The sequence below is a fragment of the Terrapene carolina genome, unplaced genomic scaffold (genome assembly GCF_002925995.2).
Source record: "Terrapene carolina triunguis isolate 2854851 unplaced genomic scaffold, T_m_triunguis-2.0 Scaffold120, whole genome shotgun sequence".
Taxonomy (NCBI): Eukaryota; Metazoa; Chordata; order Testudines; family Emydidae; genus Terrapene; species Terrapene triunguis.
Genome location: NW_020664471.1, coordinates 8,300,182 through 8,326,623, shown reverse-complemented (window position 1 = coordinate 8,326,623; position 26,442 = coordinate 8,300,182). Strand labels below are relative to the sequence as shown.

At 40.5% G+C, this 26,442-nt stretch overlaps 1 protein-coding gene across 1 annotated transcript; it reads right to left on the bottom strand.

Annotated features, from left to right (window-relative positions):
- Positions 1-10,764: 10,764 nt before the first annotated feature.
- Positions 10,765-14,237, bottom strand: SIX3 (SIX homeobox 3). The gene is made up of 2 exons (XM_024210699.1): positions 13,477-14,237; positions 10,765-10,957 (listed from the first exon to the last, which is right to left on the bottom strand). Exons 1-2 carry the CDS (start codon positions 14,235-14,237, stop codon positions 10,765-10,767), a joined length of 954 nt encoding a protein of 317 aa, XP_024066467.1.
- Between the last annotated feature and the right edge of the window lie 12,205 nt (positions 14,238-26,442).

The window sequence follows — 26,442 nt, the reverse complement described above, 5'->3', positions numbered from 1 at the left end:
TTAACTCTTTAGCTCTGCCCCTTCTGCTCCTTTGGCAGCATCTAGTTCTGCTCAGCCCTTCATCCCCCTCCTCCAACAGCCCTCAGTCCCATGTCCTGCACTTCAAATACCTCCAATGACTATGCAGCTGGGGAAATTTCCCTTTTTTATTGGCTCACTGAGCCCACTACAGAGGGTCAGGACCTGCAGAGAAGAATTCCCCCCCCTCCCTTTTGAATCTAGGCCTTCACAATCTCAACACAAGCTTAATGGGGGACCCAAGCCGGGGACTGATTTTTTTAAGAGGGCTTAGATGGGCTTTTTCAACAGAGTACAAATCACTAGTAAACAGCTCCCTGTAGCTCCAGCGCTGACCTTCCAGATAAATTCCTACTAATATAATCATAGTCAATTTCTAAACACTCAGGGACACACAGGGGGGAAGGAAGTGGGGAACTCCATAAGTAAAGCAAACGGTGAAGACGTCGCTGGATTTTACATCTGTTTAAATACTAATTCCCGTTTTAAACCCTTGCCCAATTTTTTTTATAGCTAAGTGGAACAAAAAAGGGAGGCAGCATCCTCCAAGTGGGGTTAAAAGAAGTTCAAGAACACTAAAAGATTTCTATGTCTGCATGAAATAAACGAGATTTGCTAAACTGTTTTATGACCAGGAAAGTCAGATCTAGGAACAAGAAGAGCAGATTGCAAAGCTGTAACCATCGCAGAGATGCCAGTGGGCCTATGAGAAAATGTTATTCCCATAATGGAACAATAAGATTTGGATAAACTACACAATTCCTTCTTGTGAGGTGACTTGCTTTCCCTGTGAATTTAGTGGTTCAAGTCTCTGTCTGTGAAGGGAACATATAGGAAGAGTCTCTGGTTCATTGTCTATACTGTGTATAGAGTAAACACACGTCTTTATGTTTTGTTGTTTCACTAGGGAATTTTGGGAGCCATAGTCGCAGACAAACACACGCTTTACCTAACGCCCAAGTGCTCACTGCACTACCAGGGAGTGCACTTTCCTTTCCTGCTCCTTCTCTTCACACTGCAAACAGGTTGGTAGCAAACGCAAACACACACTGGCAAGATGAAATTCCATGACGTTTAGAAGTAAAAAGGCCCCAGAACACTCACCAGATTTCCACCAAATGCCACATTCCGTGTTATTTAACAAGACATACTACAGTAAAACACATAAGTAGACAAACCGAGAGAATCCATTTGGAACAGTTAACACAGCCTGACTCGCTCACAAGCACACAGTAGGGGAAGACAATTTAATTTCACTCAAATCCATCAGGAGGATCTAACGTTCAGATGATTGCTTAGTTGGCATTAAGGGTTGCTTTAAAAAACAACAACCTTGAAGCCCCTGGTCATTGGTCTATATCTTCATACTTATTTGATTTTCCTACTCTGTAATGGATGGCTGGAAAATATCACTACACGTAGCTGGCGCTTGTCAATAAATATATAGTTTAAGCAGAATTGAAGCCTAAACTTCTTGAGAGGATAGGTGGACAGATGAATAGAGCCAAACCTATATAGTATTTACTCAATCAAAGCTCCCATTGACTTTAATAGCGAGTTAAAACAAAACCATCTTCAGGGCTTCTTAATCTTTTTTATCGTATTATATCATCCCATAGTATAATCTATAGAGAGAATGAGAATAAGTTACATAAATGCAAGTATCCCAGGTGTTTAATTCTTTCATGAACAACGAAAACATATGGTCTGAAAGTAACAGTGCCATCATAACTTAAAGAGACAGTGGGAATGGAGGTTGGGAGGGGGGAGTTTGCAGGAAAATTCCCATTGTCCGTAAAAGTAAGTATGAATTCAGGGGCTCCACTATATATATAACTTCGTTTCCCTTTATAAAAGCTGTGTTCACTCTTCCCCAACATACTGTGTTAATCTATGTGGCTGGTAATTCTGTTCCAGCCACTGTGGTAAGACAGGATGCGGGGCTGGATGGACCATTGGTCTGACCCAGTACGGCCATTCTTATGTTCTTATGCTCACGGCTACTGCATTTCAACATAAACGTTCAGGGCAAATGAGTGCCAACTGTGCATGTGCAAAATGACCCAGGAGACAAAAAGACAGCAAAGATAGAGTAGGCTGCTAGAAGTTAGAGTACTGAAGTTGTAACTAATTCTACACTAAGTAACTCCTTAGTTCCCAAGCCAATGTGAAAAAGACAGACACTTCTGTCTTGGCTCCTTGCTTAAAAGAGACTGCGTTACAGAAGGCTATATGCATGTCCCTCTCTCACACACCCATCCCATTCTAAAGAAAAACTCAATTGTTAGGATCCACTTCCGTTGGCTTTAACTGAGCATAACAATTTCTCCAGGATGGCTTATGGAGTGCGCCAAGCTAGTTCACAGAGTGGAAAATGAAATTGGTATTTTTCTGGAGCAAAACATTACCCCCTCAGCCTTTTTACCTTTTGGTGGGCAGGAAAGTATAAATGACATACAGTATTTCTATAAATAATATCTGAGCTGCTCTCCAGTCTTTAGCGTATGTTGGTCACACTCCTTTGCTTTCTGTGTTTTTATATAGACGTACACTATTCAGGTTTAGCCTGCCTGATACACTTTGTAGCAGGGAAGCTAAGGAAGCTAACAGCATTAACCTAAGAACAATGGTGTACTCTGCGGAACAGCCACAAATTTTTCAGCTTCCTGAGGTATAGAGTGAATGTGGACAGATATCACAGCACTGCTAGTGTAGGGCTGTAACAGGTCAAGAGCACAGTAGAAACAAAAAATACCGTTCAGTATTTCATTTATTTCCACTTGTTAGGAATCTGGTAAACAAAATGCTTATGTTATCTAAATGCACAGATAAGGCGGGGATGGCTTTCTTTAATAGTATGATTGAAATGTGAGGGGTCTGATGTCTCCTCGTTAGTAATATTGGCTTTGCATGCAAAGCAAAATCCCATCCCTCTAGACTGCTTAGCCAAAACAGAGCGTAAACTCTGTAATTAGTAACGTGTTCCATCATTAAAGAGCCCTGCTGAGAATTTCTATTTAATAATGGTCTTAAATTAGTTATGATGGTAAATACTCATCTGAAAATTCAACATCTAAAACCATCTACAATCTGGAAGTGCTCCAGTATTGCTGTAATCTCCTGTAACACAGAAATGACTATCACATGCAACCATCGCATTAGAAATTCTCTGTACTCTTTGGTCCACGAATATACAGTATGGATGTGTTAATTAGGTTAACTCATAAATTGTCTGTTTTACAAATATTTAGAACTAAACAATGAGGGGGGTTTAAATAGGACGCCAACAAGAGGCTGAGAAAACCTGCTAGTGAGATTTGATGCTTGCAACTGGAAAATCTTTTGTTTTCAGATAAGGTGGCACGACACGATCTTGAGGCCTAAGAGTTCGTCAACAAAATATAATACCCCCCAACACACTACTCCAGCTATACCCACTGTACCTGTACCGGATACTAGGCAATGGAGATTTAACATCATAGCAACACGCTTGATTTTCATTTAAGAATTTTGTATTTATTTTTACCTTCTGAGTCGGAGAGATCTATTCCTAACGCAGTTTTTTTAAAAAAGCCACACACAAACACACACACACACACACACACACACACACACAATGCATTCCTTTTCTGTAACGTCCACAAACATTCAGCACGGCTTTGTTTAGCGAGACCTTTGAAGAAGACAATTATATTTAATAAGTAGTGAAACAAGACGCATGTGACAGATAGCTAAGGAAAAAAGATTTCTGTTTCCTCATGTGAAAGTTATTCCCTCCATCCACTTAAAAAAGATCAAACCAAACAAAAATCTTTCAAGCCATTATAAAACAATGTGGAATGAAAGTTTCAAAGATAAAATGTGATTCCAGGTATAAATAAATAATTCAGATATAGTTCATCCCCGTTGGGGATATAAACAAAAGTTATTTACAATAACAATAGAAAATCAGTAACTGAGATAGTTGGGGGGTTAAGGAGAAGGGAAGAGGGGGACAGAATATTTCTGTATTTACCTAAACGTCTAAACGTTTATCCTCTCTTGCACTAACCTTTCATGTTTAATGAATGAATCTGCATTGCAGGTTTTTTTCCCCTCCCTGTGCCGGCTAGTTTTAAATCTGCAAGCATCACAAAGAGGCCGTGATCCCATCTGCCTATGATTCCAAATTAAAGTTCAAACGGACGGCTTACACACTGCTGATCCTGTATCATAGCCTCTCGCGACCCTTCAATTACTATTTAATAGAATTACAGTTTTAAATCCCAATAGTCTTAAAGAATGTTTTATCACAGACTGAAGAGAGAATATACAGGCACCTTCAATGTTATTGAACTATATTGCTGACCTATTTAGATATTAAAGGGAATGTTTAATGTTCTACAAGATATTACAAGAGCTACTTAAATCTTCAGATGAGAAAGAATATATACATGTATGTATGTGCGTGTGCATATATACACACATATATGTATTGTATATGCAAATACACTTACGTGTGTATACACACACACACACGGAGAGAGAGGTCAGAAATCAATACATCTACTAAACTAGTAAACTATTGTATTGTTGATAAATATTGCTAGATAGATTATTCCAGGAGGAAACCAAATTTTCGTCCAGTCATTGAAAGATACACTTTAATGGTCCTTATTAAATGAATTTCTCATGATGTTTCTGTGCGGAGAAAAGGCAAATATTTGCAGTAGCGCTAAGCCTCCCTCTAGTAGCTATATTTGAAATTAAAGTCAATCGAAATCCGGCTGTGGATATTGTACATCTTGACTTCCAGTGTAGTTTCCTCCATTCTTCAGACCTGTTCAGCAAAGGACCTGCCATCCGGAGGGATGCTGCTGCCACTTCATCTCCATTACAGTAAAGCGATTCTAACCACACACTTCCAGATATTTACACCTAACCTTTACTTATTAATTACTCCTTTGCATTCTTCTTCTCCTGCACGTCCCTAGATGCCGGACTGCTTTGAAGCCTGCTGTCTCACAAACGTCTTAAAATAAAACTAAACGACACATACACACACACACACACACGCACAGCTTCAAAATCCACCTTAGCGTTATTTAATCACCAATATGAGCCATCGCCCTAGTTGTATGTCTTGCTATTACCTTTCCAGAATGTAATATTTATCCGTATCACTGGTAATATTCCCAAAGCCTTTTTTCCACCACCTTCTCTCCCCCCCTCCCCCCCCCCCCCATCTGTCCTGATTTTGCAACTGGGTATTTTGTTCATTGCTTTTACCATTTGCAAACTTCTTTCTAATTGGTCTTTCTATAGGGCTGGGGGACTGCAGTTTCCCACTCCAGGCCGCGTGTCCTTTTACAAACTGGACTCCGTGTCTGTGAGTGCGGGGGGAGGGGGGTGCGCGCGCGCGCTCACAGAGGCAGTGTTTGTCTGTCCTTTCCCTGCACGCCGAATTCGGGCCAGTGCAATGTGGAGCTCAATAAGAAACTGCATGAATAAACACGAATAGAAAGTTGTGCTCAGCTAACCGGAGAAATCAGAGCAATACCAGGGCACCAACGTCCACAATTCTTTTCACTTTGGGCCGGGGCTATAACCTCATCTGGGTATGCTAAAGATTAAGGGCAACGGGCAAGCAGATTCAGCTTCTTCTAAAAGCCAGCTGTAACTGATCAGGGAAAGGGATCTATAGATTATCGAAAACCTATCGTAGCCGGGAAAGGACTACAGTCAACGATGGTATCGCATGCACACAAAGGACACGAAACAACGTTACAGGCCCCTGGCAGACATTTAGGTAGCTAAAGCAGGGAGGGTTTCCAGGTAACTTTATTGGCTTTTCAGACAAAGACGCTGCAAACACACACACACACAGAGATTATGGTCGCACTCCGAGGAACTTGCACACTTTATTTCATAGTACTCTCGGAAAGGTGGAGCTCACCTCAAGTCGAGATCTCTATGTATGGACATAGAAGCACATAAATAACGCGTGGATGTGTCTGTCACAACATCTAAAAATTATTGTCACAACTAAACTGTAACATTGTGCCTAATTTAATGCTTTTTTTAAAAAATCGTGCAATGCAAGACTGCCTGTGTGTGTATAATCTTTGCAAGCCGTGAGACAGAGGATTTCAATATATAAATCTATATTTACAAAACTCACTTTCCGTTCCCCCTTTGACTCATCACAATAAGTTCTGGTTAACAGGAGTTCCGAGTGTCTCCCCTATGGAAGAGCACATCCCCTGTGCCATGAATTTAAAGTTCCTATGAGGCACCGGTGGGCTCTGGATGTGTGAGTTCTCTGCCATCTGTCTCCTATCCTATGGCTTTCGCTTAAATATAGATCAAATGCACTTCAGCTTCCGAGTAATTTCATCTTAATCAACAGTCAAGCTTGTCACGGATAATAAACTAATACTGGAGAGGGCTTGTCGATAATGATCGGCCAGAGGAAGTGAAGAGGTAAGCTTCCCCCACCCCCCAGGTTGGAGTTTCCGATAGGCCCTATCTTACCAGGGCAGATGGATTTAGTGGGTGAGAAGGCTTAAATGCAGATTTTCATAGATTTACACCTCAATCAACCATTCAGGTTTTTAATGCAAATCCTAAAGCAACATCGTTTATCTATTATGGGGGCCAGGTTTTAAACAGAGTATCATTAGCTGTAGCATTTTCAGATATAATACAAATAAACACAAATATATGGTTTTATGTGCGTGTACGTATGTATACGTTATATACTCTCTCTCTCTCTCTCTCTCTCTCACACACACACACACACACACACACACACTGCCTGAGAGAAATACAGGAGACAAATACTTTACAAATCTGCATATTTGGGCCTGCAGCCCCATTATGAAAACTAGCTGGGTTTCATGGACTCATTCCAAATTACCAAGCGTCACTGTCTGTTACGTTAAAAGATGGACATTAACTTTCTGAAATTAAAAAATAAAACCAAAGGAAAGAAATTTAAAATCACCCCCAGAAGTTTTAGGGAAGAAAGTTGATGATGTAGGGAAGAAAAGTTATAAAACGTTATGACTGTTTTATAAACGGCGGTGAAAATATTCCTATTTAAAAGAGTCTCTGGTGGTATCTCAGGAAAACAAATGACATAAAATATTGTTATTATGTTGAGCATGAAAATAAAGATTAAGACCTAGAGAAATTAGCCAAATTCGGGCATGATATTACTGTGAGTTGACGCCTAAAAATGCAGTTTCTAGGTTCTAAAATGATGAAGAAGAAACTTTCACATCTCTGAATCTTTCCAGGTATTTAATTCTGTTACAAATAGCAGAGGCATAATGAGGCTCATCAAAAAGAGAAATAGAAATATTGCACTTTTTAAAATTTATAAATAATGTCGATAGCTGCCCTGGCAATGATCTTGAGTAACTCCTAGATGCTGTGATTTTCTCTACAAGGGCCTTTGCTCCTTGCTAACACATATTGGGGTTGACGAAGAAAACAGTTATAAATGACCCAATTCAAACGCCAGCTGCCTGCGAAGATACAGATACTTTTGGAGTATGTTGCCCCATGTTAGTATTTTTCCTGCTCTTTGAATCTGCACGGGGAAGATGAAGGACTAATAATATAATTTAATTTCCCCATGCGATATAATACGATTCTCTTTTTCACTTATCTTCAAATCAACGCTAGTTTTGCATACGTCACGTTATTTAAAAAAAATCCTTCTATGCTGCTAAATATGTAATTAATTTAGCAAAACTAATTTGCAGCATATTAGATTCAAGTTATTTGTCACGTTAACAGAACGCTGTTATTGTTTTGTGCATGCCTGAATATTAAATATGGTGTATCTATAAAATGATGCACATTTCAAATTATGTAAAATTCAAATGAACTTTTCATTTGAATAAAAACGGGAATGCACGTGTAAGTGTAAATGCTGAATCCATTTGAGAATTATTTTTTATTATTTTTCCTTAGCAGGGGATTTCTCTCTCAGGGAGTTGGATAGAGAAAGGGTACAGATGGGATTTTAAATGTAGGTGAGCAAATTCACTGATTTTCACGATTAGAGGGCAATTCCTAAACGCGTCTAAATAGATTCTAGCCCACTTTACTCCGTGACGTGTATGATAACAGAGCAGCAAAATAAAGGCGTTCTGATTGGAAGCCTTCCAGGTAACAAGGTACAGCTTAATGACGATGACCATAAATGATAAAGATAAACATTCTACAGACTCTTTTTCTCCCTTTCTTTCTCGATAGCATTTCAAGTGATCACACAGGTCTGTATCAGTTACTGTTTCTAAACTATTCCTTCATTTAAAGCTTTTGGGCTATCTTCCCTAAAAATATCGATGGTAATAAACATGTTCCCAACAACTGTTTGTGCTGAAAGGAAGCTGAGTAAATACACATAGGATTTTCTGAAGGATATAAAAGATCTATAAATATATTTGCATTTCAGCTTATTTTCAAAATAATCAATAATTTTCTTTGAATTAAATTCCAAACTATAGGGCATGGGCTTTCCTTTCTCCCCGTAGAGATTCCTTTTGGAAATGCCTATAGTTTTCCCTAAAATTTCAGGAGCTTCCCATTCAACTTGCCCGGACCTTCAAACAGAGGAAAAAATGCAGCCAAAACAAAGTCAAATCGGAAGTCAAAATTAGTTCTGAAATGGTCAAGAAATTCCAGGCACGTTTCTCACTAATCCTAATAAGTTTCAAAACTGTATTTTCAAGTAAAAACAAGTTTAGAATTCACCTCTTGTTAATTCACGGTTGAATAATCTGCCTGGGGCTAAGCAAAACTTTAATGCAAAAGGTGATTCTGGAATACTGTTAGTCATGCAAATAAAGGCTTCTTTCAGCACATTACAATATACTTAGGATTCAAGGGGAGGAGCTGAAACCTGATTAGGGAGAGTAGTTTATAGTTTTTGTTTTCATTTAAAGCTACAAACAAATACTAAAACATCTTAAATGGAGAAACCTGCTAATCCCAATAGATGGGCAAAGTGATCATTTAGGCTCAGAGTTTTTTTTAAAAATGAAAAAATGTTTGAGCCAGTGGTGTGAAAGCAGGATTGAAAGGACATCACTGTGTCTTGGAAACACAGTCAGAGCAGTGGTTATATCAACTCAAGGGGGCAAAGTTTGCCTATACAAAAGTGATGTTTTCTTTTCCTTCCCCTTTACAGACACTGTTCATTTCACTAAGGCAGACTTTTAATGCAGTTATTTTATATTATTTTTAAATTAATTTTAAATGTGCGACAAACACAGCACTTTACTTCAAAACACATAGAAATTAAAACCAAAACCAACCAAACAAAAAAGCCAAACCCGCCTCGCTGCTATATACACACAAGTAAATTCCAGATTCCACTGGCGTGCATTGCTAACCAGCCTGAGCACTTCAGTACATATAAACTTGAATAATTCATAGTGGCTCACCTAACCAAGCAAAGATTAAAAAATAATTTCTCAGTTAGGGTGTGTGGGGTAATATATAGATATAGATATATAATTTGCAATAGACAAAAACACCAACATAGCTGAATAGATAAGAAAATGGAATACTGTATTTGATTTAGAAAGTTTGTACATATAGATAAACACGCAGTTAAGGAAACAATAGTATAAGCGTCCTACGTGGAGTTTAAGAAGAGACCCCAAAGCTGCTATGAAATACTCAAAATAGCTTTTGCATAAGATAACTACAGTTGCACTCTAAGCTGTTTTCTATCGCTGAGGTCCCTTTTTAAAACCTAGCACGTCAGATCGTGACAGCTAAGTTTGTGCAAGGAACACCAAGTCAAGGAAAATAAAAAGGAGAGAGAGAAAGAGAAGTGGAGACAGAGAGAGAGCGAGAGAGAGGAAAAAAAGAAAGAAAAGAGCAAATATCATATACAGGCATTTCTACACATATATTACAAACTGGGGAAATGACCGCATCATTAAGATATACATAATTCATATAAAATTTTGAAATAAAAATAAAAATCTGTTACAGTCATAACTATTCTTTTTCCACATTTATAACCAGTACCCACACAGGCAGTGACAGAAGTGTAGAAAAAAAGGTGCTTACGAATAAAATGATTGTCTGCTGAACAAAAAAACAGAAGATTGCATCTTGGCTGGACCATCACTTGGACTTAAAAACAGAGAGAAAGAGAGAGGGGGGGGAGGGAGAGAGAGAGAGAGAGAGAAAGAGAACCAACAAAAAGGCGATAAACATTTGTTATTTCCCTCTTCAAGGAGTTCCTTTTTATTTTTTTTATTTTTATTGTTTTTATACAAATTCGATCGGAGTTTTTGTTTTTTTGTTTGTTTTTTGTTTTTGTTTCTTTACTATAGAGAATATTTTTCCCAGATACAAATTTAATCATCAGCATCATCATTATCATGCAAGTGGGTGAAATGCGTCCATGGAAAAGCGCAAAAGAGAAATCGTGCTTGTCCTAAAAAGAATGCAATTGTCACTTTTTTAATATAATTATTATTATTCCCCCCGCTGCAGCATCAGTATCAATGACTGTCTGTTGAAGTTTTAGCTCCATCTCTTGGTGGCGGCGGTGGCTGTTGATGGTGGCGGTGGATTCTCTTTTTGTTTGTTTGTTTTCTCTTGTTTACGTATTTGCTTTGCGTTTCTCTTGCTGAGTGTGTGTCTGTGTGTCCTGATTCTGGGGCCGTTGGTCTGTTTGGTCTGGGTCGGGGAGAGGGTGCTTGGCTGGTTGGTTTGGATTGTTTGCCGGTATCATACATCACATTCCGAGTCGCTGGAGGTTACCGAGAGGATGGAGGTCCCCGTCTCGGCTCTTTCTGTCAAACTGGACACGCTGGTGGTAGGACTGGCCGCCGTGGACGGAGACTCGGCCGAGTTATGTGTAGGGCAGCCGGGCTCTGCCAGCGACCGCATGCCGCTCTGTCCTATCGCCTGGTGCTGGAGCCTGCATCGCATGGGGAGACAAAACAACGACACAGTCCTTCTGAGAGAGGAAGAGCGAGCCTCAGGCAGCAGCTCCCAGCTCCCCTCTTTCCCCAGCCCTTGCAAACACACCTCCACAAACAAACACTCACCACACAAACAGCCTCCCTCTGCAACTGGCTCCAGCCACATCCCCCAGCTTCCCTCTAGGGCTGAGAGCCCCACGCGCGATCACCTTCTCAGATCAGCCTGCCTGGCTTTTTAATAGCGACCTGCAATCTGTAGAGCGCTATCTGCCCGTGCACCGTGTACACACATCCATATGCATGCGTGTGTATACAGGCCATCAAGGTTCAATGAGTGAACCTCTCTCTCTCTCTCTCTCTCTCTCTGTCTTGTTTTGGTAAAGCTGTCGGCCGTGAACTGCATTGCCTCGGCTTCCTGTCACCGCAGCTGCAGACAGCCTCTCGCAAGTGTTTCAAAACAGATCGGAGAAAGCCCACTTCAGATATGATCGGGTGAAGCTCAGATATAAATAGACAGATCACAACTTTTAAAAAGCATGGTGGGGGAAACTCATTTATTGCGCCTGAGATTTTGTTTAAAATCTCTCTCTTTGTCGTCTCTCCCCCCCACCCCCCACTAGTCCATTTTTCCACCATAGACACCAGGGTATTGTGGGCCTAATCTAAACTAAGACAATATGTGTGCGTTTATCAAACGCACAGTGGATATGGAAAGCTACAAAGAGTGTTCGGTAGTAGAGAAGAATAGCAGCTGAAACTGACTTATCTTGTCTGATAATATATATATTTATATATAACATTTTTTAAAATGTGTAAAGAAATACACTGGTGCTCTGGAGAAGGGGTGGGGGAAACATCTCCCAAGTATTTAGCGAAACATCTATAATGCATTTTTTCTATCCCTCTAAAAGGGAGAACGTTTTAATTTAAAGTCTGATTCCGTTTTGAAAAACAAAAACTAAACAAAAGACTCCAAACTGCTGTCCCTCGCAATGTCAACACACGGGAAGACATTTGATTTTAAATAGACAAAATAAATAAAACAAAATAAAAATCTTCAATTGCATCATCGTATTCTGAACATTCTCCTGCGCTTAGTTATTCGTTTCTAAATATAGAGAAAATTTAATTCAAGTATAAGGGAAAGAAGCTAAAAGTCCTGAACTGACCAGCCATTCACAACGCATAACAAACACTCCCAGTGTTTATCAAAACGCACTCCTCAGTCAACTGATTCCCACCAGAGTATTTTTTCATTTCAATGTCTGCAAATAGCAGAGAAATTTATATCGGTTTAAAATTTCCAGTCATTTTAAAATTGTTTAATTTTGGCGTATTTGGTTATTTTCTCCCATTACAATTCCTGGTGTATTCTTTCCGCTGTCAACAGCGTTCAGTCAACAAAAGCATCCGTATGCAACTTCTGTTTATTTACTGTACTAAGCTGCTCTGCCTTCCATTTGATGGAAATCAAATAGTGAAGCGGTTGCAGTTTATATTTTTTTCTGGACTCCGAATCACCAGTACCAACAGTACAATTAAAAGGAATTTGGGGGAGACAATATAAAAAAGAACAGTAAGTTCTATTTACACACTTCCAGCGATAATGAAATGTATTTTTTTTAAAAATCAGTCTGTAAAGCTCGTTGAAAGGTCTATTTTAAATTTTAAAATAATGTATAAAAACTACGTTGAGACCAAACAGGAAATAGTTGAATTTTTAAGGTTTGCTTTCAGTGAACACTTTAAACACAAACACATACACAACACACACACACTATATTATACGCACACAAATAGCTAATCATTCTGTGTACATCTATAAATATAAATGCGAAAGAAAATGCATTTCAGTGCCTCAGCGCTTTCCCCTATTTTTCCTTCTGAGGCAAATTAGTTTGTTTGTTTTTTATAATTAATAAGAACAATAGGAGAACAGCTGCTTTCTTTGCAGAAGCACACTTTGAATTATGATGTTTGTTTAAACTGTTTAGTGTGTGTGGGGGGAGGGGCAGATTCCACTAAAATGTGCCAGCACGAGTGACATTTAAAAATAATACATCAAGCATAGCATTGTGTAGCTCTCCTTCACTTTTACCAATCCACAAGGAAAGGAGAGAACATTCACTGCACTTTGGGCAGGCCGTGTGTAAACCGACTAAGGCACACACAGGTTTAGAACGAAGGAAAGTCTTTTTTTAAAAGAATAGACTCTCGGACACCCCCGGTATGCGTGTGTGTGTGCGAATAAACTTTGTTCTGGCAAGCAGCGAAGGCTTCCTGGTGCTGTGCTTCACAACAACTCCTTTGCCGGCTGCATCTCTGCAGCTGGAGCAAACAGATTGGTACGCAGGACTCGGCTTGATTCTTTATTAATTATTATTAAATATAAACAAACAAACTCCCCCACCGCTGGGGCCCAAATAAAGAACTCCGAGAGCACTAACAGTCCTAGAAATCAGCCCAGCCCTGCCTCTCGCTCTCCTCCCAGGGTGGAGGTGCCGTGTGCACTGACCTGTTTTTCGCAGCGGCTGCTCTGTCTCTCTGCCTTCGGTTTTTGAACCAGTTGCCTACTTGCGTGGGGGTGAGGCCGGTGGCCTGCGCCAGTTCCCTTTTCTTGCTGGGGTTGGGGTAGGGGTCTTGCAGGTACCACTCCCTGAGGAGGCTGCGAGTCCTCTCCTTGAAGCAGTGCGTCTTCTGCTCTCCATCCCAGATGGTCCTGGGCAGCGGGAACTTCTTTCTCACCCTGTATTTATCAACCGGCCCTAGCGGGCGACCCCTCAGCTTCTCGGCCTCCTGGTAATGCGCTTCGAGCCACATGGCCTGCAACTTGCCATGGGACTCCTTGGTGAATTTGTGGTTCTCCAGGATGTGATAGAGGTCTCGGAAGTTGCCGGTGTGGAAGGCCACCACCGCCCGGGCTCTGAGGATTGACTCGTGCTTGTTGATGGCCTCGCATGCCCCTGGCGCCACGGGCAGCGACCAGAGGAACCTCCCCAGCCGCTCGATGTCTCCAGTCTCCTCCAGCGTCTCGCAGACACTGGCCACTTGTTCCGGGGAGAAGTTGAGTGTGGGCAGCTGAAACATTGACAACTCTTCTTGCGGTCCCCTGGAGCTGCCTCCTCCACCGCCGCCAGCACCGGGGCTGCAGCCCGTGCTGCTGCTGCTGCTGCTGCTGCTACTGGCGAGAAGTAAGGAGCGGTGATGCGGGTCGGTGGTGAAGTTTGGCAAGAAGAAATGGGTGGGATAAAGCTCTAAAGGGGACCTGAAAACCATGGGATGACCTGAGAGAGGGGGAAATAAATCAAGGAGAAAAGAAAGAAAGGCAGGCAGAAGGGAGAAAAGGACACACACACCCCGCACGCATCCACACACGCACACACACACACAGCCACATAGAGACACACAGCCACACACACACACGCACGCACGCACGCACACACACACACACACACCAACCCAGCACCGCCACCGAGTCAAGATTCAATGATTCAACAGCAATCGCCCTAATGACAACAGCCTCATAATATCTCCCCTAAATCCACAGTGAGTGCAGCATTGAAACATTTTGTTTCGCTTTTCTATTGGTCTTCTGAGTGTCGTTGTGGCGTTGCCATGGCACCCCCTGCCAATCACTGTCAGCCCTGCCAATCATTAGTGAGTACGTAAGAAAGGTTTTTACCACTTCGCGCAAATGCACGGGGGGAAGGGAAGCAGGGTGGTTAGTGGAAAAGGATTTTTTTTTTTTGTATCTTTTCAACTCTTAATCTCAGCACTTCCCCTTCTCTCCGTCTCTCCCCCTCCACACCCCTCCTAAATAAGGGATCAAATAATGCGAAAAGCAGTGTGCACATATTTGTTGAATGGGATGAGCAATTAGAGGGTGGAATATTATTGTGATCTTAACGAGCCTCGTTAAAGCTAAAGGAGATATGGGGGGAAAGTAAATGGGCCAGGCTGGGATACACGTTCGGATAAAGGGCTCCTAACTGAGACAATTTACACATGATTTGCACGTAGTTTCACTTCATTCTGCCTATCTGAACACTAATAGTGCCGAGGAAGAAAAGAAAGATGAGATCATTAGACCCATCCTCATGCCGGTGACCCTCCCAGAAGCAGCACACACAGTACGTTCTGGGTTTAGCTCTGGTTCCCTCAAGAATTTCTCCCCCGCCCTTCACTTAACAGGGTACCTGCTAAAATCCAAGTTTAACGGGACCTGCAGAGTCCCCTGCAGGGATGCAGCGCTGCCAGGAGCATCAGTGCTCTGAACTGGCCCTGTCTGCGGGTTTTAAGTTAGAGAAAAGCACTCCGAATAACTGGCATGTTAAACCCTCTTCTGCCTTTCTTTTTCAGCCAAATACCTCTCTTTTCCTTAGTTCCTTCTTTTCCTCTGCTTTTTTCTCCCTTTCCCTTTTTTCTTTTCTCTCTGTTTTTTCTTTCATTCCTTCTTTTCGCACATCCCTCTTTTTTATCCTCTCATTTTTCTTTCTTCTCAGCTAGCCACTCGCGTACGTGCCAACCACCGTTTTAACATATATTTCCTCCTTTACATACAATTTCTGCCCCAAACTTTGGGGAAAAGAAAGAAACACATTTGCCGATTAAATTAAATGTGTTGGTTTTTTTTTAAAGTGTGGGCAAAGAAAGTCTTCTTGCAGTTTTAACTCCATATTATTCCAACTGCTAGCTAGGCTCCTGGATCTTGCTCCCATGCAACTATATTTATTATTAGGTATGTTGCTTTTAAGAAGATTTAATCAGCATCTTGAGCTGGTAACTCTTTTGTTTAGTTTCTGTAGCTATGGAAGTGTGATTTACAGAGATTTGTACGGGTCATGGACGTCTTTCCAGACTTACTGTGTATATTTAGACAGGACTTTGCTTGGTGTTAAAAAGTGTATATTTTGAATAGGTTCACACACAGTAGCAAACAATACCGACATTGTAAAGGCATGTACAACGAGTATTGAAACGCAGCATCCAGACTTCAACTAATCTGCCCTCAATAAAGCTGAAATAATTATCCTAAGCCGCCTTTCTAGAAGAAAAATCATTGAGGAATTCAAAACTTTTTAAAAGATCTTTTCTGCATTCCGATGCAGATCTAGGGGTGAGGAATGGAGCCCAAACTACTTTCAGACATCAATGGAGAGAAGAGAGGGGGAAGAGATATTACAATTAAAATGTGAAAACATAGCGTGACTTGGACTATCCGAAGGATAATAATAATGCTGCTATGGGTGGTAGAAGTTCTTTAGCTGGACTCCGAACTGGTGGTGATCCCTTTCACAGCGCACTCCTCATGAAATAATTCCAAGTGGCAGATGAATAGGTCCAGTTGGAAGAGCTGCTGGACTGGAAGAACCTCGCTGTATTACACATTCATCACATTTTCACTAAACTGTCATCGGTGTGCTCTGTTATTCATCATGAAAATAATTCGCCCTCTGAATTTTTAGTGATCTGCTTAAACACTTCTGTTAACATACTTGGGGGAAACTTTTTTCGTCTCTCCCCTCCCTTTCTGGCTCATATTTCCAGTTACACAGCTAAGGAAGCAAAGAGACGACTCAGCCCCTCCACCAATCTACTTGAAAGTATTAATTGTACAACAATATGTTTAGCCAAAGATTTTAATACAGAAAAAATCTTTTCTTTGTAATCCTTTCCTTTTATGTAAAGGATTATATAAAAAGGGGGGGGCGATTCCTGCGAGGGGTTTCTTAATGTTTGATTCAATTTTCTTAAAGCTGAAAATTAAACTACCCCCAAAATTCATTTCAAGGATCATAACAAAAAGGCCCTTCTTGTTTTCTAGTCTTCCACACAATCATATTCTGTTCACATGTTTAGACGATGCTCCTGGTATTAGGATTCCTGGTGAACTTTGCAAAGCTACAAAAACTCACACCAGAATCTGCTTTAGCTTGTTTCAGGTATAATCCGAGACCAACAAACTGCTTTTCTACTGAGAATTCTGTCTGCAAAAGATGCGTTCTGGGCTGAATCTCAAACCATGATTAGATTTAAAAAAAAACCTGATGTGCCTATTAGCTAATACGAAGGTCTTAACCGAGCTCTGCATGTCTTACAGCATAAGCGATATTTCAGCCCGTGAGCTATTGCACAGTTGGATCCAACATCCTAAAATGTTTGAGGATACTGAAGCAGCTCACTCACCAAAGCGAGTTACTATGGCATGATATACATTAGACAAATCTTGGGAACGGGACTCAGTGTTTTCCTAGCGTAGCCGGTGATTCAGTTCTCCCCTAAGCCTGTTAGGGACACATTCTCATGTCCTTAAATGTACAAGCAGATAATTGTTGGCGCTCTATCTTTGTGTGAGGAGGCCAGGGTGTAAATGGCTTTTAATGACTGCAGCTGCTGGCTGAAAACTGTCAATGGAATTGGCTAATTCAGAGCCCCCGAATCTTGCGAGCTCTCTGCATAGTGCCGCTGAATCCGGACGAGCTGAACTAGAGAGTTACTGTCGAGGGGAGAGATACGAAGCCATGATCGCCAGCAGCAGGGAAAGCAAACAAGAGGACTGGGAAAGCAAACCCCTCTCGACTCGGAAAATCCTTTCCGGATCCTGTAAGTTTCTTATTCACACACTCAAGACCCGCAGGGAAGACTCTTGGTTTTGTTCTGACTCCCCAGCCCCAATTCCCTACTCACTTGGTGGCTTAGGCGTCCGAGGAAATGATAAGAATTTTCTCCTTACTGATAGACATCTTTACAGCGCTGGGGGAATCTGGGTAGCTAAACTCCATTTAAACTTAATCTTATTTTATCCCACATGATTCATTGTTTTAACTCATATAATGACATGTGGCTTTGCAGGGAAGAGCTGGATAGAAATTTGTTTTCCTTTCTGCTGCGCCCAGAAATTCATGTCAAGTTATGTGTCTCTCTGTTCAGCGCGCTGATGTTTCCAGCCTGCCCTGTTTCGGGGGTACTTTTGTGGGAGAGAAAGGAGAGGTGGGCTCTTTATTTTACTGCTTGCTTTGATTTGTAGCTCCCACTAGGTTCTGGTTTTCTGCTGCCCAGTAAGTGCCCCCTAAGCCTGACTCGAGAATGACTCATTCGGCGCTGCGGAGTGTTTTGGTTCAAACAGGGGTTCGGTGCCATATTTCATGTGCCTGGTCACCTTCTAGGTAGAGGGAAAGCTCTAAAATACAGTATCACGGAGCCAAGGCGGGTGAAATTAAAGAGAGGGAGAGAGAGAATCAGGCAGGTAAAGGAGAACTGATCACATCCATCTATTTTTTATTAGGATTTAATTGAATTTTTGTCATTCGTAAGTGGCAAGTGCCGACAATATTGTACAGCTGCTTTATTTGAAATTATCCTCCCTTTTTAAAGCCACGGTTTCCCAAGATAAATGACTGCGTATTTGATGTCTGTGTCAGAGCTGGCCCGTTCGGCTCCTGTAATTCAATCCTGTTGATGTAATGAGTGCAGTATATGCTGTGTAAAAATGTGGGCAAATCATTTTTAACGGTTTTGGTGGGTGTGAGAGGCAGGCCGGGTATTTTATTACTTGCCCCAAACAATACCAAAGCTACGAGATTAACCTCTCCCCTTCCTTTGGGTAAACACGTCCATTGGTGAAAAATATGAAATATTTATTTGGGAAGGGAATTAAGGAATTAAATTTGTTGCAATTCCAAAGTCCAGAGTTCTTTAAGCAGCAAACTTTTTCGATTAGGCGTTTAGCTCAAAAGTGAACGTCAGTGCAGTATGTTTCCTAACGATAAACCCACATTCCTAATTTTGAAAGTGTCTGTTTAGCAGCATAAGCATACATACATCATCTTGCTTCTGAATTAAATACAACTCTTAATGATGCAGCATTATCAACAAGGGACACTTGATTGATTGATCTAGGTATGATATATGTGCTGTACATCTAAATTAAATATTAAGTGAAATACTTAGCTCTAATTAGAAAATGTAACCTAGCAATGAAAAGTAGTAGAAATAAATTACAGAGGGAGAAAAAAGCCCTCCAGCCTATAAAATGTTACACTGATGAAAGTAGCATGTTTAACAGTCATGTGTACAGATGCTGACATATTAACAACAACCAGCAACACTGAAATGATTGACATGTCATTAAGCCATCAGGCTGATTTTAATAATTCTGTCAAAACCAGAACATTTTAGTCAAGTTTTTTTTATTTCCTTTCTTTCTTATTTTTCAGTACACTAACCCCAAGAAAACATAATTAGGTGGGGGGGGGGAGGAGAAGGAGATAGGAAACTGTTAAGGATTTACCAAATACAAACAAACAAACAAACAAAAAACACCATGAAAACCCAATCCTCTCCGGGAGATAAGGTTTTCGAAGAGAGCTGGGTTTCTTCTTATGCGATTGTGCCTTCAAAAGGTAAACAACGACACAGTTGCCTCAACTTTCCCCTTTAATAAAAAGTTCCTGGTGTGACGGAAAATCTGAATATTTTATCAATCTCTTTTAGTGACCCTCATTAGGTGGGCATCCTGCAAAGGCCCTGGCGTTATAAGAAAGCTGCCCAATCAGAGCATTTGCACGCCTTGTTAGCGATGGTTAATGAAGCTTCCCCATACACTGAAAGAAAGGCCCCCTCAATGTAGATTTACCTTATGTCAACTCGTTACTTCTAATGAATCGCATCAAAATTCTTCTTTGAATGGGAGTAAAGCACACAGAACCTGCAGCCCCCTGGATTCCGCCCCCCCTTCTCTTTCTTAAAAAAGAGTTTACACATGCCAGACAGCAGAGCATCTGAGATCTAGGTGACAACGTGCATTTATTGGAATGGAAAAATATATACTCGCCTATGTAATATCAGAGCAAAGTCCCCAGGGCACCATGGATGTGGCCCCTGTAAGCTAGTGCAATCAAACATTCCTTAAGAAAACATTTATTGAAATGATTCGGACACACTCTTCCTTTGACTTCTGAAGTGCACACACACTGCAGGGTGAGGTGTATCAAATTATGGACGCTTCGCTGCTGTCAGGTATACATTTGCTCTTTGCCTGTGATTTGGAGCCCTTGCGCCCTTCCTCCCTCTGGGCTAGCACTTTAAAATCAATTAGTATGTTCAATTCTTGAGGTAAATTATTCAAACAAATGTTTGGAAGACCCCAAGGGAGAATTTGGCCATAACAAAAGGTTTGATTAGCTTTATTTACCCCAAAAGCAACAAAGGCACAGGGCTGGGAGAACAATCCACTACATCAGTGCCTGGCCAATTAAATGAAAGTCATTAGCTTCTTCCTGAAAATCCTATCTTTAAAATAAAATGGGGGGGGGGGGAAGAGAGAGAGAATCGGGTGTTTTGTGATATTTGTAGCACCAGGATTTTTTTAAACCCTTACCCACTAGAATTTTTGCTCGATCTAAACAACAGAAAACCCATAATACAGATTATAACATTCACTGATTCTAATCCATTATCTGCCCGCCACACTATTTATTGATTCCCATATGCTTTCCATAGCTCTCAGTGACTGAGCAAAGCTACAACAGTGCAAGACACTGCTTGAACTATACCTAACAATTGCAAGACTGTGCCTGTTGTAAACATGAAGTGTTCCCAGCTTTACTATTCAGCTGTGAACAAACAAAAAGTAAATAAATTGGGCTTTAATTGTAACTAAAAAATGAGCTTGCATTCTGCTGAAAAACACAGAGAGAGAGAGAGAGAGAGAGAGAGAGAGAGAGAGAGAAATTCCCGAGAAACAGATCTATTTGGAGCCCTTTCCCTTTTGTCCCCCTACTTATGTACTTCTAGCACATTTCAAGATCATCACCGAGCTCAGCATAGATCTACAAGGAAAGGTCCTTCTTCTCTCTTGCCTTAACTTTTACAACCTCTGCAAACTCTGGTGAGCAGAGCTAGCGAGCGTTAGCTCACCAGTTTGTGGCCCTGTGCCTGCAGGAGGCTTTCTTCCCAGGAAGAGCCTGCGGACCCAGGCTGTTGACGAAGGACGAGCTAAAAATGTTGTTTCTTAACTCTGCACCCCAGAAGACAAGAGTTCGAACTTTTTCAAGAATCCTCGGGAAGGTAAGGTAAGGTATATTTGGAACAAGATCACCCTCTGATGGTCTCATCCATAATATAATTTGCATGTGTGTGTGTGTGATATGACCTCAACTGAAAATGACTAAAGAGAGAGAAGAAATAGGGACATCAACTGCATTAACCTGATTTTTTAAAATTGTTCTTAAAAGAATGCAGTAGAAACAACGTGTCAGAAACCAGAAGACAGATGGGTCTGAGCCCCAAGAGAGCACTTTGGCTTGTCCCTTTCCTTTTTAACTTTTCTGTCCTGAACACTGCTCCACCTTGCCAGCCAATGGGTCATGGGCATCTACATGGTTAAATAAAATATTCTCCCCCGTCCCTCCGCCCCCCCAAAAAGGAGAGAAGCCAGAGGATATGCAGGAGATAAACCTAATTCTTTTTATATACAACCCGGAAATAATCCATTCCGAGTTTGGACTGGGTTGGTGAGGTCCAAATAATGGCTTAATTTTTTAGATTTCATTTGCTTTAATTAAGACTGCCTTTAAACGCGAAATAAATAAACGATCTATTGGCCTGGTAAGACCTTCTCAAGCTAATATGTGAAACTTTAAATAACAGCAGGTACAAATTTGCCCTACTTAAGGCTATAAATGATGCAGAAATTCAAGAGCCTAAGAAGTTGGCCTTTGTACAGTAACTCGAATAGGGAAATTGCACTATACATAACCAATTGTTTATCTTTTTTTACTGAAAGTGTCAAATTCTCCTTAATGATGGCATAGGTGAAGTTGTTTCAAACTGTCCAAAATGGGCATTATTCTTTATCATGTAAATTATCGTTCACTTGACCCCAAGTTAGTTGAAATGCTTATACGTGGATCACACTGAAACTTATTTAAACCACAGAACTAAACAAATATTTGACAAAATCCGAGGCAGCCAATTAAGATAAATAGAATTCTTCAGTTAAAAAGTGGAAGGTTTTAGGAACGTTAACTAAAATCTTTGATCATTGTGACAAACTTTAAGAATCAGAAATTTTTAAAAATATTAAACTTATGCTTTCTAGATGTCACAAGAAATTGATGTATGTAATCTCCCAGCACAAGAGTAAAAGAACAGAAAACATATGAACCATAGGAGTGCTAGATACATAAAAGACCTCCAAGTAACAATTACTCTAATACATATTTTAAAATAGTAAAAGAAATGAAAAGATATTTAACACTCGTGTACAACAAAAATGAAGGTTTGATAAAGAAGATGCCGCTTGCAGTTGCTATTTGATTGGATAAATATACTTTTGGCATGGAGTGACATGATGTTATTTTGACACAAAATGAAAGAGTTACTGCAGCTATAAAGACATAGATACAGATAAATACAGATATATACACTCATTTATAAATTAGTGGGTACACGTGGTATGAAATCAGAGAGTCAATGGCGTACAAAGTAATACAGGGAAATACAGCATAGGTACAGCGCTGATCTGAGGTAAGTTTAATTTTTAACTCCTAGAGATTATTGGAAATCAAATAAAAATTCGACATGCATTGACCCATTAGAGGATTTAGCAGTGAGGAGCGAGAGATTTTCCAGGGCTTTTGTCACTAATGTTTCAATGCTCTGCACTAACTTTAAGAAAGTGTCAGTAGAATAACAAATTGAGGGCATGAAAGGCCATAGAGAGAAAGCAAGCAAGGATGCTCTTGACTTCTTAGCAGTTGCTTAGAAAGGAACTCGAGCTTAATATGAGGACTTAATCAGTGGATAGCACAAAGCTGGGAAAAGGGGAAGAAAAAAGTTGGACTCAGCACGTGCAGTTTGGTCAAGTCGCTTGATTAAGCAGTGAATAAAAAACTCCAAGGCTCAGAGCCTTTCAGTGCAAAATCACCTTCTGCCTTCAACTTTTCTAAACCGACATGAAGCCGCCACTGACAAAAACTATATTCAAGCAAGAAACCTGGGGACCTGGGAGTGGCAGGGTAAGTCTTTAAAAAGAAATATGTATTTCATTGAAGAAATAGATGTTCTAATATTACACACGCACACACGCACGCACGCACACACTATGTGTGTACAAGGATGGATGTACGTGTCTGTGTCTATGTGTGTGGTTTGTATGTATTATAATATAAATTATGATATATTTATCTTGCTATATAGATATATTTGCGGGTATGTATAAAAAATCTATATATCTATGCATCTATACGTACACTTGTTATATACACACATACAAATCCATATATTATGTATATGATAGATAGATATAGTATAATTTAGCCATTTAAATAGACCTAGAGAAGTAGATTTTCGCAGAAGATTCTGTTATCAGACTCACTCCTTCCTTAAGAAACAGCTGATTTTAAAGCCAAGCTGTAAAGATTTTTAACAGCTTAGCGAATATCACAGATAAGAAAAATCTGGAAGATGCTACTAGGACATCAGATTTTAATGGGCTTCCTCACTGGTGAAGGGAAACTTCATTCTGTTCCCTGTACGTATAATGATGTAGACAGACTTCGATATATACTCTATTTAATCTTTCTGTGTGACAGAGCTGTTTAAGTGTATACCATGCCTACATTCTTTGTATCAAGACCAAAAGGATGCATTGTTGAAAGAAAACTATTCAAAATCTTTCATCTGATAGAAACGATCCAGCAACTGTGAGGCAGCTACAGTACAATGGTTCTGTCTACATAATAGTATCTGATAAAAATACAGCGTGTCAGTGCAACAAAAAGTTAAAAGTCTTAAACGTTTCCATCTTATATATTGTATGTAGTCAATAATATGGCAACCCTGCCTGTCCCCCCACCATTATCTGGTACATGGCACTTTAAAATCGAGAACATTGTGTTTGAGATCCCGGGTTCTAGGTACAGAAAGAGGGGAGCAATAGCTTTCTTACCTGCTGCAAGGTAAGTTAAGCGAGGGCTATTAAAGGTGTAATGACCATAAGGTAAATATTCATTAGGAAGAGGAGATTCCTCTTCTAAGTCCTTGTTTTTTTATTTGGAATGCAATATCATATAGCCTAATCTATTACCAAGACCAAAGATTTAGAGGGAGATATCTACCTAATATTTTCTTTTTTTTTTCAGACACTTCCTTCAGTGAGATAAAAAAATATTAATCTCCTTTGCTGCAAGAGAAGAGTGCTAATTACCAAACCCCAAAATGTGAAGCAGAGAACATTTGACTAATGTAGTTAGCAGCTCTGCCTTGGGTAGAAGCATTTAGCTAGCTAACTGGGAGGGTGTTTTGCTGCTCATTCAATCCAGTGAGATGGAGTTTTCCTCCTAAACTACTCTCCCCGAAGAGTAGTAGCTCTTTTCCCTAGAGCAGCCATGAGCAGCTGAGGATGGCGCTCATGTGTCTTAATAGGGTCACAAAAGAGGTTTTAATCTTTTTAATTTCCAGCCACAAGAAGTAACGTAGAATTCTTGTTTTATACCATATAAATAAATAAATGCAACAATTAAAAACAATGGCACATCTGGCTTGTGAGATCTGCCCCAGTGTTTCTGTCCAGTTTATTTTTATCAATAGGATGGTTGCTTGGTTATGAAATTTCCTTTTGGGTTGGGTTACACCCTGACATCCAAGCGTGCGTAGGGCGCACCAAGCTACCTCCTAGCCCCCCTGACACGCAAATGCATAGCCCTGAAGATCTGAGGCAGGAAACGGACAAATTGCCTGATGTGACCTTCAGGGAGTACATTTCAACTGCTAAACATCAAGAAAGTGCTTCTCTCGCTTGCAGGCGCCATATTAATGCAGGGAGCTGCTGAGCTGGGGAGGGGCCAGTAAGGGGGGGAGGAGGGAAGGGAAGGCAGTTTCACAGTTGGACAGTTGATCTAGTTTTACACAGTTGTTAATTCAGACTGGACGAACTCTCGACGGCTGCACGGGAACAGCAGTGCTTTCTGAGTTCTCTCTCCCCGCGAGAGGATGGGCTTTATAATAGTCATCTCTGCCCTGGGACCCCACATTGCAAAACAGCCCTACCACTCTTTTTTTAAAAAAATGCCTTAAAGCACACCCTGAAACTGGAAGCACTGAGATAGCATGTCCTCGTCTGAGACAATGTCTGACTCTGCAGGATTAGCCTCTCTCTTTTTTTTATTAATCACTTTTCAGAAATTCTAACCGGTCCTCAGGCAATAGTCCAAAGTCATTCATAAAACAACGATTGTGCTAAATAAACCGATCAAACTCCCCCTCCTCCCCCCACACGCCCTACCCCGATTTTGCTAAAATCTTTGCCTTGTTGAGACAGACACGAAGAGGCTGGGTCCTTATTTTAAGGAAAAGGGAACTTTCCCCTCATGCTGAAGAAGTTTCAAAAACGTGTACAATTATTTCCGAAATGTATGTGGAGTTGTTTTGTGCTTCATTCTTCACCCTCCTAGTTTTAAAACGACTATAGCATTAAACCTAATACTTAACCAAGAGTTGTTTTTTTTTAAATACGTTCTACTGATCTACGTTAGTTGGTAAATTAACATAACATATAATCATAGGTAGTGCAAATACCATTTAGAATCGACACACTCCATATTTGAAAACTGGATGCAATTCTAGGAATCAAATACACTCTAAATAATTCATAACAAAGAACCCACGCTCATTTCTCTCTCTCTCTCTCACACACACACACACACACACACACACACACACACTCATTGCATGCTGTCCCATATTTTTGTCCTTCCTCCAGACTGCAGTTACTGAAGGTCAGATGGAGAGGTCATGGCTCTGCATCCCCTATAAATAGATTTTGATATTTAGACAGCTATTGCTACTCAATATTAACTTACAGGATAATGGCGAGAGATACCGCATGCACTGAACCTGTTATTCACGAGTGAGCAGCATCTGTCGAATACAATTCTCGTCTTTTGCCCTGTTTGGACATAGCGCAATCAATAGGGAGAAGGAAGTCTTGAAGCTGTGCAGCAATAGAGCTGCAGGTACAATACTGAACTACACAGGGGCTTTAGCTTAGCCCAGTAGTCAGGTACAGGCCGGTGACACGTGGTTAAACAGATGGGGGTAATTGAAAGTTTCCAGGCAGACTTGGAGGGGACTTTTAAAAGCGTAGGACAGTCTCGCTTGAAAAGATGACAAACTTGGTCTAATTTAATGTTAACCCACAGAGACACCCGGTCTCCCCTTATTACTTTAACATGCGTTGATTCAAAACATATAAAGAAGTAGAGATTCAGAGTTCACCGTTAACCCATTTATTAGTACAGACGATTCAAGGAAGGGGAAGGTCTTCAGCTGTAGGTAATATCTTGAGGATTAAAAACAGTTGGGATTGAGCATACTGTATTCCATTTTACCAAAATACCCCTTTACTTCTAAATGCCTGCAATGTTTCTTTCTTTCTTTTTTTTTTTTTTTTTTTTTTTTTTTTTTTTTTTTTTTTTTT

Excerpts from the sequence above, each read along its gene's own strand:
- SIX3 (XM_024210699.1), bottom strand. The coding sequence starts at position 14,237 with ATGGTTTTCAGGTCCCCTTTAGAGCTTTATCCCACCCATTTCTTCTTG. Across the intron at positions 10,958-13,476 it reads GCAGCCGCTGCGAAAAACAG|GCTCCAGCACCAGGCGATAG; the intron begins GTCAGTGCACAC and ends CATGCGATGCAG.